The sequence below is a fragment of the Mytilus trossulus genome, chromosome 6 (assembly GCF_036588685.1).
Source record: "Mytilus trossulus isolate FHL-02 chromosome 6, PNRI_Mtr1.1.1.hap1, whole genome shotgun sequence".
Lineage (NCBI taxonomy): Eukaryota > Metazoa > Mollusca > Bivalvia > Mytilida > Mytilidae > Mytilus > Mytilus trossulus.
The window spans coordinates 61137977-61157572 of NC_086378.1; the positions used below are offsets into that span (position 1 = coordinate 61137977).

Sequence of the window (19596 nt, forward strand, 5' to 3'; positions counted from 1 at the left end):
TTTCAAGAGCAATTAATGTCATGACCTTGGATCATTAGTCTGATGATTAAAAATCAGATGATGTTTTGACCCTTTTGCTAAGATTAAGATTATGATTCATAGATTGAATATAAACAGGAAAATTAAGCCTGCTAACATTTCACAATTATGTCAACTTTTTGTATCATTTTTAAGTCACTATATTTTCCAAATGCAATCAGTTAACAATATGGTGCCATATTTGAAAGTCAGCAAAAAATTAAAACTTGCTATCCTAATACATGTATATATATATATATAAAAAGGTAAATGGAAAAAAATACGATTTAGCTATAATAGAACAGTGTAATTCTGTTCTTAATTAAAACATGAACATTAATTAATTGACTGATTGATTGGTAATTGTTCAATGTCCAGTGGCAAATATCTCATACATATAAAGTTTGTTGATTTTATTTCTTTTCCTAGAGACAAATCCTTTGACATGTGATGCAGATAACGGATGGGAGTACCACCAGGGATCATGTTATAAATTTGTACAAAAATTCAAAACATGGAACGAGTCTGAGTAAGCATTTAAAAGCCACTGATAGAATATATTATATAACTGTATGTTGAATTTGATAGCTTAATCAATATTTGATTGGTTGAGATTATCCCACACTACATAGGACCTAACTTCATATGCCCCTTGAAACATTGGGACATTCCTTGGCAATGTTGTGCAAAGTCAATGTAGATATGGTTTTAAAGGTTTTAAAAAAGGAATACCTGAAGTATAGAGGTACTGCAGTATTTATTATATACTATTGTCCCAAAAATGATTTCAGACGTAAAATTTATTATCGCTATTTTGTGCATTTTTCCCCTTGATCTTTTTTGTGATAATTTTCATATCATGCTTCTCGCTTGATATGAAAAAATTATCGCTAGAAACTAAGGAGACCACGTGGCGTTGCTAACGAAATTGCCATTGAAATTGACAACGTCGTCATAGGTAAAATAGCGATAAACAGATTATCATTGGTCATCTCAACTCGATTGCTTTTCACACTTTCGCTGTTCCAGCTCAAGCGAGAAAATCAATCTCGTTGAGATGATCAACGATAATCTATAAATAAATACAGATTCTACCACTGTATCGAGTGTAATACAATATTTATCAACTCGAGACAGTTAAAATTGATAATTTAACTGTCGAGAGTGGATAAATATCGTATTACACGAGATTTGGTGGTGGAATCTGTTTCTCTAATGATTTTCTAACATTATGCAGGCAAACTTGTTTCTTCTTTTCGATTGATCTGCAAAAAGATGTGTTCTTTCTATGTGACGTCGTCAGGCATGGTCGCCTTTTTTTATGCCGTCACAATAGGAAATTCAGAGGAAAGCAAGAAAATTCGACGTCACAATCAGATTTTAACCAATGAAGTACTGAGATCAAACGAACCACACGTTGATTAAATTTTTTTTATACAATGGATGCAGAAAGGGATAAATTGACGAAAAATTAGAGAGGTCAATCTATACTATTTAATTTTCATTGACATTGATACTGTTTATCATTGTTATCAGTTAATGTCATCTTTAGTAAAATGATAAGAAAAAGTGTATGTAAATTAACTGTTAATGTTCTGGAAGTAAAAAAAGTGTAGACTGTTGAATGAAAAAATCTTCATATCTCCCTCGGGAAGGGAAAATAAATGTATGGTGTTATCGATGATTTTTTTTGTTTCACCTGCGACAGAAGTCACAGTATGGGAAACAGGTATTGCTATCAGGCAGAGTAAATTATTTGATAAAAGCTTTATATTAAACAAATGAATCAAAATATCATGCATCATAACTATCATAACTATAGGCACATCTATTTATTCAATAAATTAAATGAATTGGACAAATTTCTTTAATCAATTTGTTTTTATAGAACAACAGTTTGTGTTGAGCAATTTTCTGATACTTTTAATTACAATATTTTTTTTGGGGGGGGGGGGGGATATATTTTTTGTTTAAATTGTTGCCCTTTAACAGATAAAATATGTGCATCGGCAGGGGACATTGGAATGGAGTTATTGTTTTGTTGTCGAGCCTGCAACTTTTGTTGCAGAAAGCTCGACTTAGGCCGGGGCGGCGGTGTTAGCTTACTTCTTGAAAGCTTTATATTTTAGAAGGTAGAAGACCTGGATGCTTCATACTTTGTATATAGATGCCTCATGTTACGAAATTTCCGTCAGTCACATGTCCAATGTCCTTGACCTCATTTTCATGGTTCAGTGACTACTTGAAAAAAAAGTTAAGATTTTTTGTAATGTTAAATTCTCTCTTATTATTGGTAATTGGACAACTATATTTGTTATGTGCGTACCTTGCAAGGTCCTTATGCACGTCAGACAGTTTTCACTTGACCTCGACCTCATTTCATGGATCAGTGAACAAGCTTAAGTTTTGGTGGTTAAGTCCATATCTCAGATACTATAAGCAATAGGTCTAGTATATTCGGTGTATGGAAGGACTGTAAGGTGTACATGTCCAACTGGCAGGTGTCATTTGACCTTGACCTCATTTTCATGGTTGAGTGGTTATAGTTAAGTTTTTGTGTTTTGGTCTGTTTTTCTTATACTATATGCAATAGGTGTACTATATTTGGTGTATGGAATGATTTTTGTCGAGCCTTCGACTTAAGTCGAAAAAGTGAGACATAGCGATCCTACATTCCGTCGGCGTCGGCGGCGTCCACAAATATTCACTCTGTGGTTAAAGTTTTTGAAATTTTAATAACTTTCTTAAACTAAACTGAATTTCTACCAAACTTGGACAGAAGCTTGTTTATGATCATAAGATAGTATCCAGAAGTAAATTTTGTAAAAATAAAATTCCATTTTTTCCGTATTTTACTTATAAATGGACTTAGTTTTTCTGCCAGGAAACATTACATTCACTCTGTGGTTAAAGTTTTTGAAATTTTAATAACTTTCTTAAACTATACTGTATTTGTACAAAACTTATACAGAAGCTTGTTTATGATCATAAGATAGTATCCAGAAGGAAATTTTGGAAAAATAAAATTCATTTTTTTCCATATTTTACTTAAAAATGGACTTAGATTTTTTGCCAGGAAACAACGCATTCACTCTGTGGTTAAAGTTTTTAAAATTCTAATAACTTTCTTATACTATTTTGGACCTGTACCAAACTTGGACAGAAGCTTGTTTATGATCAAAAGCTAGTATCTATAAGAAAAATTTTGTTAATATTTTGTACCTTTGTATCTGTATTTTACTGGTTATAAATCTTCCAGTTTACATTACAGACAGTCTGCAGTTAAAGTTTTTAAAACATACTGTATTTTTACCAAACTTGGACAGAAGCTTCTTAGAATCATAAGATAGTATCAAGAGGAATATTTTTATTGATTTATTCCTCTTTTGTTGAGCCTGCGATTAACAGTATAAGTAGGCCAGAAATATTTTATGACCTATATATCTGTTACACAGGTTTTATTTGACCTTGACCTGATTTTCACGGTCCATTGCTAAGTGTTTGTGTTTTGGTCTGTTTTTCTTAATTTATTAGCAATAAGTCAACTTTATTTGTGTATTGAAGAATTGTTAGCTGTACATGTCTGCCTGACATGGTTCATCTGACCTATACCTCATTTTCATGGTTCATTGATCAATGTTTCATTTTCTTGGTTAATGTTGAGTTTATGTGACAGTTGTAATAAAGCTTTATATTTAGGTCTATCAACATAATAACAATGATTAGTAAAGAAGGCGAGACATTTCAGCGTGTGCACTCTTGTTTGTTTAAGCTTTACCATGTATGTTTTATGTTGCAGATCAGACTGTAAAGCTTTAGACTCTAACCTGGCTGCTGTTGCAGATATTGGTCCCCTGCATGCAGTTTCTACAATAGCTAGCTTCCAACAGTTTGATTCATGGGTTGGAATTATAAGGAATTACAGGGTAATAAACAGTTAAATTTAAATGCTTTGAAAGTATACTGGTTTCCTTTTGCCTATTTTTACTCGAACTTATTCTGATAGATTTTTCAGTTACTGGATATCTTAAAATATCAGCCACTTGACACAACGTTAAGCTGTGCCCACTTGCCAAAAAAAAGTTTCACAATTAATATTTTCAGATATCAATATGTATAAAACCTTATAATCTCTTCTTATTTGTCCCCAACATGCATGGAATATTTTCCACTTGACATTAAAGGGAAAATTCACGATTTTTTACTTATGGTTTAAATATGTTCATTATGACATAATATATATATTCACAAAGTTTTATCGCTATATGTGCAGTAATAAAGGAGAAATTCAATATTTAATGAAAAAATATTAACTACTTCCTGTAGGTCGTGACGTTTTCTCCTGGTTTTTGCATGCCGTGATTTAAAATACAATCATTAAAAGTCTTGGTTTTTAATCATATTTTAACGTAATCGTAAGCGCGCCGATGACTTATGCTTTATCTAATAACCATCCGATAATAAGAAGATTAAACGCACAGACGTTCAATTGTACATATTCATGAGATAAATTTTCTATGTTAAACGTATACATTCGAATTATTTTTGTAGACAACACAAAAAGTTATAAATTTATTTTTAATTAATGTATTTTCGGACTGATAAGGTGAACAAAGTAAGGTACAATAATCTGTAAAGACAATATGTTGGTGTACTCTTATTGAGCTTTTACTATCTCTGCTATGACTTGGTTGACACGATGTGTGTATTCACGGTTCTGTGGCAATACTCGTAGATGGCTTGTTGAAAAGGTAAATTGTTATTTGCACTTCGGTATTTAACCACGCCTCTCGGGCACACCTTGCCAGGTGTGACTGTCTATTCGGATCAGTAAATTATAAGACAACGGACCATTCAATACACATATTTAAAATATATATTCAAGTTGGTGACAAATAAAAATTGATAGCCGTGGAATTATTTAATTATATTTGATGCTATTATTTATTTGAATTCAAATAAGTTAATTTACTAAGAAATACACAATTTTCGGTTAAAGACGGGAAACTTAATTCATATGTCCGATTGAAATGATTTACACCTTTTGTCCTTGATTGATGTCTAATAAAAAGGAGAACTTAGAAATTATAAATAGCTTTACCAAAGTACTTTTATTTGTCTTTATTAGGCAAATAAATGAATGAGAACACTTAGATTTAGACTTTTTAAAAGCCACGTATAAATTAATAACTGGAACTCACTGAAGATAACTCTACCGAAGCGGAATATAATATGAACGAATAAAGAAAAAATACTTTTGTACTTGAGAAGTTTTAAAAAATTGACAGCAAATTTAAGGTCTTCTTGGAATGGAATCGAAAAATTACGAATAGATATTCTTCATCAAGTGTGAAAAACGTCAACCAAATTTAATCATAATCGGGGACGTCCTTATTAAAATAGTCTTCGTCTCACAACGTACAATACTTAATAACTATTTGACCAAAGATGTTTAAAAACAAAAGACAACGAATTTAATGTCATCTTTCCCAATTTTTTAATGTAATTATAAGTCTGTTCAACTGGCAAGAATACCCCTAAAGCGGTCAAATATCTGACAAGCAGTTTATTCTTTAAATTTGCTGTCATTGAATATCAAGAAAGAAAATAAATCCCGAAAATGATTTGAAACTTTAATACTCAATAGCTTTCCTAGAAAATATTCACATCCCTCGGGGATTATTAGTGTACGTCCAGTTGCATATGTCGGAACAATTGTGGTGATGACGAATTTCTTTCTTTATTCGAGAACAATCTAATTGAAATATAAATCTGTGATTTTACTATGTTCATAACTTCGATGAACCAAAGCAAGTTATAGATCGACCTGTATTTAAATCAAATTGGTCCTCTTCTTCTTCTTCTTTTGGTATACAATAGTCTATCGAATTGGATGATTACATACTGTTGGTATACGTGGACTAGTCTATTTACAAAACTTTTACCCCAATTTGCACAAAATGTATGTTTCTTTCTTATGTTCAATGTATACATGTATATATTTTAAATTGCGCTGTAGTTCCGTAACTTTCTATCCGGGCGTATAAACGAATCGTCGACAAGTGCGCACATTTTTTTTAATCAACATTTCTGGAATGATCCAACTATGTCCTTTGCTATTGACAACGAGTAAATATTACATTTTCCCTGAGACATATAATTGTGATTTTCCCAAATTAACCCTTGGAAAAAATACGTCTATTTTTTTTTTTTTGGTATCATTTTTTTTATAAATAATATTCTTTACACCAGAAATTTTATTTATAAACAAGCGTATGAGTTAAGTAATGACTAGTATATTATATCACTTTCGGACACGCAAGACAGAGATGTATATTATACATGCACCTGATAGTTCAAAATGGAAATTTATAAGTTATCGGCCGTGTACACTGATCAATACCTACAGAAGTGAAACGATGCATGAACTTGAAAGTCCGACAGGAAATCGCTTGAATACCTGGACGTGTCACCTTACACCCCTCACAATACCTTTGGGAGTAATACCTTAAGCCATGCGGGTGGTCAGTGGAGCGAAGATCCTAATTTATTTGAATAAAGTATATTACTTGAATTATGAACGAATTAGATTTTCGAAAACAATTTTCACGGAACACTTATCTATGATTTGAACTTTGACTTTTTAACTAATTCCAATATTTACAGTTTAAAAATAACTGACTATATGGTTATTAAAAAAAATAAGAACATTTTCCGTATCAAGTTAGTAAGTCCTGGGAAGTATTATATTGTAATATAATACTTCCATGGTTAGTCAGATAAAACAACCGTACGATTGACACGTAATTACGACTACATCGGTTACTGTAGTTTTGTTTCTTTGTGGTTTATAGACATATCGTGATTTTTATTTGGACAAGATAACAAAATGGCGGAACGAAGATAACTGGTACTCAAAATTTAAAATCGATGGTGATCTCTTATCTAGCGGAATAAAACTTTAATATTTATAAATTTGAGCATTTTTATACAGAATGGACATAATATCAATTTTTGATTTTTTTGCGAAGTTTCCCTTTAAACAACCAATAATCAATCTACTTATTTCATTCATGATACACTAGATGGATTTAAAGATATGAATTATGTATGGTCATTACTACTATAAGTGAGAAATAAAATGCATATGCTATAAAAAAAAATAAGGAGATGTGGTATAATTACCCGTGTGACAACTATCTACCAGAGTCCAAATGACATAGATGTTATGAACTTTAGGTCACTGAAAAGCCTTCAACAATGAAAACTAATACAGCATAGCAAGCTTTAAATGGCCTCTGCATTACAAAATGTAAAACAATTCAAATTAGAAAATTAATGATAAATGTACAAAACAGCAAATGAAAAAACAAAATACAATAAACAACATCAAACGTCAAACACTGAATTTTATGCTGCTGACTTTTGGTAAATCAAGTTTAATGACTGTTGGCAGTTTTTGAATGTACTTTTTAGAAATAATTAGATGGTTTCTAGTCTGCATTAATTTATGATACATTATAACAAGTCCATGTATTGGTAATTCTTTTTTGTTGGCTTTTTGTAATTTGTCATTTCAGAATGTTATAAATCAAATATGTAAACTAGGGTCAAAATCGTTATATCTTAATTTGACAGCAAAAAAGTTAATAAGAGCAATATGTGTTTATAATTGGTGATACTATAATATGTAACCTTTTGTAAAAAAAGTACCTATTGACACTTAAACAATGTTGTCTGTTTTAGATATATCTCTTAATTGAGAATTTTTGTTTTTTTTCAGACATACTTCTATACAAATTCCTCTGAAGCCATTGGAATTGAAAGTTATATACAGCCTAGTAAAACATCTGAGTAAGTACAATAATAATGGGTTCAGTTATTGCACATCCCGCACTCACATAATTCGTGGTTCATCTAAAAACTTGTCAACTTTAAGAAGTTTGAATTGTTATAAAATACACCATGTTTAACTTCTTCATTGCTAAAATCTTTAAAAGAGATGTAAGCAATCCTGAATCAGAATGACTGAAAGGCTGACTTTAAAATTTTTAATTTTTCAAATTTCTGAATCTGTCATATTTTTGGGAAAACACAATCAAATTCTTCTTCCTTCTTCCGAATACGGGAGTAGACTCCTAGGTAGGAGTGTAAAACTTCCCGGAACTTGTGTGCTATGGACTTAATTTAAAAATAATATGACAAAGAAAAATCATTATCAATAACATATATACATTATGTACAGTGGCTTCAAAGTTTAATAAGTTGCTGTGGATCCTTCAAGTGTTAGAGTGGATATGCCACTTTTGAAGTATTCCAGGGTGTCAGACATACCTATTGCTTCAGGTAGTGAGTTCCAGTCCGAAATAGTGCGAGGATAAAATGAAAATTTATAGAAATCTTTATTTGTGGATATTTGCCTAAATTTATGTTTCCCCCTAGTGCGTCTATCAAAAATTGTTAAGTTGTCCTTAGGAACTTCAACTAACCCCCAATTTATTTTATACAGCATAGTTAATCTAGCCTTTTTCCTTCTTAATTCTAAATTTTCCCATTCCAATGATTTTATTAAATTTGAAACTGCTCCAGGTGATCTATCTTTATAATCATTGAAGACAAACCTGGCTGCCTTACGCTGTACCTGCTCAACCTGAGTGATGTGTTGTTTTTTGTATGCATCCCAGACAGGGGAAGAGTATTCGACGACCGGACGGACAAGTGATGTGTACGTAAGGTTTTTAACCTTACGTGTGCAGTTTTTTAAGTTTCTACGAAGAAAACCTAAGGTTTTATTTGCCTTACAAGTAATATTGTTAATATGCGTTCCCCAATCAAGATCATGGCTTATAGTTACGCCTAAATATTTACTGTCTTTTACTGCTTCTAAAATATGATTATGTAATATATAATCAAAAGTGGAAGGTTTACTTTTTTTAGAAATATGAATTACATAACACTTCTCAGGATTAAAATTCATTTGCCAATCCTCTTCCCATTTTACTAAAATAGACAAATCTTTTTGAAGTAATTGTGCATCAGAACTATTATTTACATTTCTATATAATAAACAGTCATCTGCAAAAAGTCTTTCATTGCAAGTTACATGTTCGGGTAGGTCATTTATAAAGAGTAAAAATAATGTTGGGCCTAAAACTGTTCCCTGAGGGACACCAGAATCAACTGCTAATTTTGAAGATTTTACACTGTTTAGTAGTACTTGCTGTTGCCTGTCAGCTAAAAAGTCATTTATCCAATTTAAATTTTGATTTCTTATACCATAAAATTCTAATTTCTGGGCTAATCTTTTATGGGGGACTTTATCGAAAGCTTTGGAAAAATCTAAAAGTATGACATCTATTTGGTTACCATATCCCAATGATTTAGCAAGATCTTGTATGCTGATGATAAGTTGGGTCTCACAAGACCTTTTGCTTCTAAACCCATGCTGACTAGCATTTAAAATGTTATTAATTGTAAGGTGTTTCCTTATGTTGCTTGTTAAAATATGTTCTAAAAATATGTTCTAAAATGATCTCCCCTGCAACAGCAGACATGCCTTTTTAATGTGGCTAGGAATTTATTGATGGTTCCTTTTCTTTTCTATGTTAAGTTCTCTTTAATTTCAGGCAGTTTCAGCTTATGGACTGTTTAGAATATTACACATAATTTTTATAGGTACTCGAGGACTGGACAATTTTGCTTTTTCTGTATACTATGAACATACATATACTATAAATTAAGTATTTGCTTTTTGCTATCAACGGCGGTCATATATTATACAGAGATTATAATATATGTCTGATCATAGCATGCAGAAAAACATGATTGTTTTTTTTTAATTAATAGAAAACCAAAAATAAAGGATATGGACCATAATTTGGTATTCGGCCTTTGGTTTCTTTTTGTATCCTTTTTTATAAGTTCTAAAATTTTAACTTTTATTTTGTGGGTTGTGTTGGTGTTAGAATAGTATGAATGGAACAATTGAGTTTTTCGAGAAAAAATTAATACATTTTGATTCACCGTTTACGTGACATGAAACCAAACAGGAAACCAATCTTTATTTTCTTTATTTTGCACAATATAATTCAAAAGGCATAAATAAACACCATTACTAGTGTTACTTGCTTCATGTTAATATTTAAAATCTATTTTCAATGTTATATTAAAGGTTTTTTTAAACCTGACAGGAAACCATAAGAAACCGAAAGCATTTTTTAGTTTTATTTTATTGCAAAATCTGCTTAAAATAATCTGAACAGTATACTTTTTCTTAAAATCCATCTTAAATGTAACAGTATTATAAAACTCCTAAATATGTGCTTGTTTTGAAAACAATTAGTGCAATTTATTCAGAATTTTCCATATTTTCTTCATTGATACAGGATACTATAATCGTTGTATCTTGATGTTTAAGCCAAAAAAATGTATTTATATTTGGTTTTGATGTTCCAGTTATATACAATTTATTCCAAATCATTGGCAATGTAACATTCTTTAAATCCAGTAAAGAAAAAAACTTTTAACTTGGAATTAAAATCTTTAAAATAGGCACAATGTGATACTTGTGACCTGTACACCATCTACATGGTTTCCACATTTTAACCTACTTTAGTGGGCTAAAATCAATAAAGTACTTCCTTTCAAGTCATGCATGGTAAAAGTTTACTTCTCCTTTGACAAGTTTATTGCGTTTCTGATAAGTGTTTGCAGAACATGAATAAAAAATATTAATTAAAAACTGTGACAAAGATTCCAACTTTGTACATTCCAAGTGTAACAGTATATTAACATGTATTTTTTATTAAATTATATTTATTCACCTAAAATATCCAGTAATATTTACTGCTGAAGTTAAATCAATCCAACGAGCATTGGTACAATGATAAGAGACGTAATTTCGATTGATTTTTCCAAGGACTCTTCACGTCATTATCGGGAAACGAAGTGTGTTCTAACGTCTGTCAAATATGAAATCGATTTTGTCAAGTCATTGGGCATTTATTTTCACACAGGATCGTATGTAACATTATGCACATAGGAAAAATAACAGACCACCGGCGCAATCTCTTTGACAATTGTATTTTCCTCTTTTAAACAAGATGAAACAAGTCTACAGATTATGTTTGCTAACATCCCGTTGGAAACAAAAACAATGTTTAGACCTAGTATTTCATACATCCGGCCGTAATGGCGTTATCACATGTTAGTCACATGTTTCACGTATGACCGGAAATGATTAGAACTTAAGGACAAAAACAATTTTAATAAATAACTGGACTTCTGTTTCGTGTGAAATGTAACGCATAACGATAACGTAATTTTCTTACTTAATTATTACGAAGATCAAAACAAGAATGTAATCATCTCGGATTTACCTGTTTGAACATCTCGCGAGAGTTCATATTTGCATATTGTTTTTAAGAATTCTATTACAACAAAGCAGATTACATCATCTAAAAATTGTGTTACGAAATCGGACACAAAAATCACGCCACTGTTCTTACATCTGCTACATAAATACTTATAGTTCTCTGCATTTTCTTCTCACTATTCTTATTAGTCGATGTTCTTTGTTATTTGAAAGCAAAAGTTACGAATTTTCCTATAGATCAGTCAGCGTTATGCTCTTCGGAAGCAAAAAGTAACGCGAGAAACGACACAAAAATACGGTTGTAGAATCTTTGAAATTCGTATATTTTAATTTTTTTTCTGGGAAAGAGTAGCATACACTTGTATGTTGATAAAAATAATGGCATCTTTAGATGTAGTTGCAACTTTTTTTACAGTAATTCACATTTTATCACTTTTCTATAGTTATAGGAAATGGAGCCCAATAGTAAATTATGGTCCATATTCGAAAAAAGGGAGTACTAAGTAAATTGTTCTGTCCCCAAGTACCTATGACTTTTGATGCCTTTCCTGAAATTCTCCAGTCATAAAATCTTTTACAAAAATTCATGCTACAACAGTTAACATACTTTCTAACAGTGGGTGTGTCCTAGTAACTGTTAATTAAAGATAAACAACAATTAATTCAGTAACATTTTATTTCAGCAATTTCAACCCTGCCTGTTTGAATATAAACAGTACAGTTAAAGACGCAGCAAAAGGCTTGTACCCTGATCGCTGTACAACTCCTAAACCATACATCTGTCAAAAACCAGAAGGTTTGTCTGAACATTATATCAAATCATTTATACAGCGAACATTATATCCAAGCATTTATACAGTGAACATTATATCCAAGCATTAATACAGCGAACATTATATCCATCATTTATACAGCGAACATTATGAAGTTCAATCAACTTGAAACTTAGTACTCATGTGCACTACGATATGATCTTTTCGAATTTTAATGCCAAATTAGAGTTTTGACCCAAATTCAAGGTTCACTAAACATAGAAATTTAAAGTGCAAATTTCAGGTAAAAGTTTTTGGTCGAGGTAGTTTTTATGAAGTTGAAGTCCAATCAACTTGAAACTTAGTATACATGTTCCCTATTAGTCCAGTCAATCTAGCACAAATTTTACCCTAACCCGAAAGTAATTGCAACAGAAGATTTTTAAGTTTTAATCATTAGCATTTTACCCCAAATATACACAGAAAAAAGTCCCATAAAATCTTACTTGAGGAAGACTTAAAAAAATCACCATTGAAAATTCCAATGGAGATTTGCATTGAAAAGGGAGATAACTCTTGCAAAAAAGGCAACAATATCAATAAAAATTGATACTAAATTATAACTTTACCGCATCTATTCATCAGAATATATTGTTTCTTGATTTTTAAGCGGTCTTTAGAGTATAACAAACAACTCTGAAGGTGTTATCATATATTTTATCAAGCTATAATCTAGATTTCGTAATGCATTAGTTGACCATTTATTGAATTTTTCAACATGTCAAGGTAAAGAATCTCAAATTAAATAAAAAATAATTAAGCATGTATTCTTCTTTTTGTGTAAGTTGCTGAAAAAATATAATATACAGATATAAACAATACCAAATTTTCACATTATTTTTTCAAAATGGTTACAAAGCTTCAAATTTGCAATTTCTTTAATGAAAAATGCACGAGAAAAATAAAACTACCCATAACACTCCGGTTTTGTACATTTCATGAGCAGAAGATTTTATGATTTAGTCAAATACAACCTTATAACCCCATCAAAGTATCATACTTTATATAAATTTCAAGAAAAACCACCAAAAACTGACCAAAAGCGAATCATTTTTACAAGAGTTATCTCTCCTTCCAATGTTAATTTCCATAGGAAATTAAAAATGCTGATTTTGAGTTTTCCTCAAGTTAGATTTTATGGGACTTTTTTCTGTGTATATAAAGGGCATTATGCTATAGATTAGAACTAAAACATTTTCTGTTGCAATTAGTTTGAGGTTAAATCTTAGTTTGACTGGACTATATGATATAATCATTCTAATTTAGATGCCAAACTCAGAGTATTTATTCCACATTCACGGTCCACTAAACATAGAAAATGATAGTGCTAGTTTGGCATCCGTGTACTTTGAACACATTCTTGTTTATTTATATAAGCTTGTAGCTATTTATAAAGTAAAAGAGTATCGTTACAGGACTTTGTAGACCTGGATATCAACAACATCAGTCAATGTGTTACTATACGTCATACTCAGAACACAACAGGTCTCGTGCTGAAACACTTTGTCAAGCCATGAAAATGTCAGTGGTAGACATAACTAGGTAGGTTTTTACACTTCTTCCAAACTTTTTTGTGTCCACTCAAGATTTAATTGTCATTTCATTTAGAAACATTGAGCATATATAGAATAATAGTATTTTTGTTTTTGTTACTGACTTTATTGGAAAGAATGTCCAAGGATGAGGGCAAGCTGATATTTGAGCTTTAAGAAGTCAGTATACAAAAAAATGCTAGTCTTTTTATAGTATTTTTTGATGATAATATGAAATAAAATGAAATAGTAAAACTTATTTTTAAAAGTATAAAATGCTTTGATAGTTGTTCAGTTGTATGAAAGAAGTTTTGTGCACTTAATTGATAAATTTATATGTATGACAAAAATATGGCACCACTGCACTGATATGTGATGTTATTGCCTAATATTTTTTAACTCACATGACCTGTTAATTTGCATATCAGGTCAAGATCTATCTGCCCTGAAATTTTAGGACAAAACAGACAAACTGTTGTCAAGTTGCTGCCCCAGAATTAGTAATTTTAAGGAAATTTTGCAGTTTTGGGTTATTATCTTGGAATATTATTATAGATATAGATAAACTGCAAACAGCAGTAATGTTCAGCAAAGTAAGATCTACAAATAAGTCAAACATGACCAAAATTGTCAGTTGACCCCTTAAGGAGTTATTGCCCTTTATAGTAATTTTTTAACAATTTTCATAAATTTTCATTAACTGTTGTAAATTTTTAGAAAATGTTTTCCATTGTAATTACTGGGCCAAGTTCATTATAGATAGAGATAATTGTAGCAACAAGAATGTTCAGTAAAGAAAGATCTACAAACACATCACAATCACCAAAACACAATTTTGTCATGAATTTATCTGTGTCCATTTTTTAATATGCACCAAGGTCAGTGACTCGGGCTCTTGAGAGCCTCTAGTTTAGTATAGAGTCCTGTCCATAATATAGTAAAGTATTGGGCAGAAAGATCAAAGATAAAATGTACCACTTGCCAGTTGTCTCCCTTTAACATCAGATTCTACCTGTGAATCTTTTCATTAAACAAAGATAAATAAAAAAAAAATGTCAGCACTTAAGAACAATTGGCTATTTTATGGCAGTTAGTTTTTGTACACATACTTGAGGGACTTTCAGAGTGTTGGGGTTTTATTAATCCAAAAGGTTTTTCACCTACCATTGTAGAGGGGCATCATGTTTTCTGGTTTGTGTGTCTGTTCGTCAGACTGTTAGTTTGTCCGTCTGTCTGTTTGTTTGTTTGTCTATCTTGTTTCAGTTTAAAGTTTTTGGTCAAGGTAGTTTTTGTTAAAGTTTAAGTCTGAACAACTTGAAACTTAGTACATATGTTCCCTATATCATCTTTCTAATTTTTAATGACAAATAAGTTTTTATCCCAATTGCAAGGTCCATTGAACATAAAAAATGATAGTGCGATAGAGGCATCTGTGTACTATGGGCACATTCATGTTTTTCCTGTTTTCAAACAATAACTCAAAAGTTCTTTGAGCAGTTTTCATGAAACTTTGCTGACTGCTTAATATCTACATAACATGTATTGAAATAACTTTCCCTTAGTTTTATGTCCCATTTATGGGCATTATGTTTTCTGGTCCGTGCATCCATTTGTTCGTTTACTTGTTTGTTTCTTTCATCCATCTGTCCCACTTCAGGTTACAGTTTTTGGTTGAGGTAGTTTTTGATGAAGTTGTAGTCCAATCAAATTGAATTTTAGTAAACATGTTCCCTATGATATGATATTTCTAATTTTCATGCCAAAATAGAGATTTTATGCCATTATCATGGTCCACTGAACATAGAAAATGATAGTGCGGATGGGGCATCCGTGTACTTGGGATGCATTCTTGTTTTTTTATAAATTTTTGATATGACTTTGTGAAGCTATGGAACTTTATCTTTGAAAGAGTGATGGGCTGATCATGTGCTCATGAGCAGCTCTCTATTATTGAAAGCAATTTTTATAAATTTAAGATTTTTCATTTCCATGTTATGAATTGTTATGCTTAAAAAAGGGGGGATTTTTCCAATTTTGGGACAATAACTAACACTTTCACAAAATTTTATGTATGGATGAAAAATTAAGACAACAAACTTAGTTAAATTTGAGGTAGCCTTTATAGTGCCAATTTTTTTGTGCATTTTTATTTATTATTTTTTTTTTTTTTGGGGGGGGTATTTGACAGGGCTCACACTATTTCTAGTTGATCATATAAATTCATTTAAAGCATAAAAGACAAGTTAAAAGAGCAACGGGCGTAGCCCTTTATTAACTCACAACCTAAGTGTTAAAGAGCTGGTGAAGTAGTAGTTGAACTACCTGGACCATTCAGCCACTCAAATAAAACCAAGAAAAAGTATTTTAACTCTTTATGTAGGGAGGACTTTTTTTACCTTTTGCCAAATTTGTCTCGATGTTGATTGGTTGAAAAGAGAATCCATGTCTAGTGTTTTTGATGTACATTGGTAGTCATCATTTTCATATACACCCAACTCACTTGAGATTAAGGAAGACTGATATTTGTATTTGCTCCTCCTTAGAAATCTTTAGAATTTAACAGAAATTAAAAAAATATATATATGATTGGTGCCCGATGTACATGATTTAAATGCTGTAAGATTTAGTGGTACATTTGCATACACATTGAATTATGTGGCAGCCTTAAAAATTGTCAATTTCTGCTTAATCTCTCTACAGTGATAGTAAATCATCCTATCTGGTCAATTTGTTAAAGAGGAAAGGGGATATTGGTGAAATATGGATTGGATTGAAAAGTAAGTTCTTGAAGAATTTCTTGTCACAAAATCTATTAATATATATCAAGATGGAGTTGAAAAATATTTATATACTCTTCATATTTTTCAAGAATTAAAGTTGTACTCTGTTCGATCTGATCTATTTTTTAATTCAGTAATAATAATTATGACTTTAACAACAAAATGTATATCGTTCGTTTGTTTTTGTAGAAATGGTTGTTTTTCTAAGATCATTGATTTCCATGGACATTATGAACCCTTTGTGAACCTTTTCATTTAATGTCCATTCTATTTGTTCCAAATTTTAATTGTACTCTAACTACAATCATGAATTTCATTGAAATTAGTACCACAAGAATGAAAATACTTTTTAACAGTTGTTTGTATTTTTTAGAACAGAGTTCTAATAACTGGTACTGGCCTAGCACAGGCGATGTTCCATCATCAAAATACTGGACATACATATCTCCAAATAGCAATGAAACCATGTATGATTGTGTTTACATGAATGTTGGTAAGATATACCAGTGATGTTATGAACCTAGATTAAAAACCTGAGTCTAGTTGGTTGATGGATTCCATCTAGATAATACAATTTGAAGGACTAAAGTTATTGATATTTCTTTCAATTTGTTCTTATACAGAATATGTATGAAGTATTTGAAAAGAATGAATGATTTTGAGCATGCAATATTGGCCCTTGTATTAAATGTGTTTCAAACAGCCTGATAACCAGACTCAAATTTTTGTTTTAGTTTTAATTTACTCGTTATAATGGAAATGCACACATGAAATCACAGAAATAAATTAGAGTGCCAAAATAGCACACAAAAAAAGAACAGTCTTAGAAACAATGGATCACAATCATGGCCCAAAATTATATTCACACTATTTTTGTATTGATTTACTAGCAAACAATTATTTTGGGTGATGTGAACTGTATGCTTATTCAGCCAAAATAGACCAATCATAATAAACAGCCTTTTTGTGCTGCTTAATTGGTAAAAAACTAATGATGGCAAAATAAAGTCATGGTCAGTCTCGAGTTATGTCAATAGATGTAATTATCAATGATATACCTGGGTTGATTGTTATTATTGTTGTTAAGTAATTTGAGGTATTTTTCCTTAGGATTTAGACATCATTGAGTTTTCACCCAGTTCTCATTCTTTGTCAATAAAATACATTTGTAACTTTATTTTGTACATTACTAGGTCTTTGAATTTTAGAAGAGTATAAACATGATAAATGGAAAATTAATGATAAAAGCATTGACATTCTCCAACATTATGTATTATGTTTTGCATCATTATAAATAAATTGAAATTTGATTTGTACTTTGACAGGAGATGATGGTAGATGGAATAGAAACTTGCCATGTAATAGAACACTACGAGTTGTATGTGAGGTACCTGCTACAACAAGTTTCACAACTACAACAGTGGCACCACCTACTACTACTACAAGTATTTATCAAATTATAGCAACTACTACAAGTGTTGAACATAAATTATAATTATTGTTTCAGTTATTAAAAAGTACAAGTATTTAACAAATCATAGTCATGCTTTGGTTAATTAAAAACTACAAGTATTTAACAAATTTTTTGAGTCATGTTTTCATTAATTGAAAAAAAAAGTCTGTCGAGGCTTGTTTACACTTTTAAACTTTTAAAGTTCAAGGTTTCAAATTATTTAATTTATTTTATTCAATGGTAGGTTCATTTTTGCAAAATTATTTGATTGTTAAAACATATTTTAGTGTCGACCTTTGCTAGATTTTTATTCAATTTAAATCAAAGGTTTATATCACCAATGTCTGAGACGATTCTGAAAATCCCTGTCTATCAACTTATTTTAAGAGTTATTGAAAATTGTATTTAAAGCCTTTTCAAGCTTTTATCTCTGCAAGATATTTTTAAAAGTTATTGCTCTTGACAGACAGAATAATTGCTATGTGGGAGAAATTTGAATTCTATACTTTTATTTGAAGTATAATTATACAATGCAAATGATGGTAAACATATTACCATTATCCTTGAGATCTAAAAGCAAACAACAAACATCTTGAGTTATTTTTTCATCCAATAAAATTTGAAAAATTGATAATTTGTGAATTTAAACTCTTTTCAGCTCCAGCTCCGGCAACAACATCTACAACAACTATGAAATCAACAGCTATGACCAAGCCAGGGGTTTCAATTGCTGTACCAGGTAAGTTTAATGTTTGGTGAGGAACATCTACACCAACTATGAAATTAACAGCTATGACCAAGCCAGGGGTTTCATCTGCTGTACCAGGTAAGTTTACTGTTTGGTCAGGAACATCTACACCAACTATGAAATTAACAGCTATGACCAAGCCAGGGGTTTCAACTGCTGGACAAGGTAAGTTTGATGTTTGGTCAGGAAAATATACAACAACTATGAAATTAACAGCTATGACCAAGCCAGGGGTTTCAACTGCTGGACAAGGTAAGTTTGATGTTTGGTCAGGAAAATATACAACAACTATGAAATCAACAGCTATGACCAAGCCAGGGGTTTCAACTGCTGTACCAGGTAAGTTTACTGTTTGGTCAGGAACATCTACACCAACTATGAAATTAACAGCTATGACCAAGCCAGGGGTTTCATCTGCTGTACCAGGTAAGTTTAATGTTTGGTGAGGAACATCTACAACAACTATGAAATCAACAGCTATGACCAAGCCAGGGGTTTCAACTGCTGGACCAGGTAAGTTTAATGTTTGGTCAGGAAAATATACAACAACTATGAAATTAACAGCTATGACCAAGCCAGGGGTTTCAACTGCTGGACAAGGTAAGTTTGATGTTTGGTCAGGAACATCTACAACAACTATGAAATTAACAGCTATGACCAAGCCAGGGGTTTCATCTGCTGGACCAGGTAAGTTTACTGTTTGGTGAGGAACATCTACAACTATGCAATCAACAGCTATGACCAAGCCAGGGGTTTCAACTGCTGGACCAGGTAAGTTTAATGATTGGTCAGGAACATCTACAACAACTATGAAATCAACAGGTATGACCAAGCCAGGGGTTTCATCTGCTGTACCAGGTTAGTTTACTGTTTGGTGAG

The 19596-nt window shown here is 31.3% G+C and overlaps 1 protein-coding gene across 1 annotated transcript in view; it reads left to right on the forward strand.

The window, feature by feature from the left end:
- Positions 1-19596, forward strand: part of LOC134722873 (macrophage mannose receptor 1-like) — a 99480-nt gene that overhangs the window by 13563 nt on the left and 66321 nt on the right. The window contains exons 5-13 of the mRNA XM_063586504.1: positions 448-547; positions 3818-3944; positions 7802-7872; positions 12076-12188; positions 13620-13746; positions 16437-16513; positions 16890-17009; positions 17842-17961; positions 18628-18708. Coding sequence (XP_063442574.1) covers positions 448-547; positions 3818-3944; positions 7802-7872; positions 12076-12188; positions 13620-13746; positions 16437-16513; positions 16890-17009; positions 17842-17961; positions 18628-18708 — 936 coding nt within the window. The remainder of the gene's footprint in view (positions 1-447; positions 548-3817; positions 3945-7801; positions 7873-12075; positions 12189-13619; positions 13747-16436; positions 16514-16889; positions 17010-17841; positions 17962-18627; positions 18709-19596) is intronic.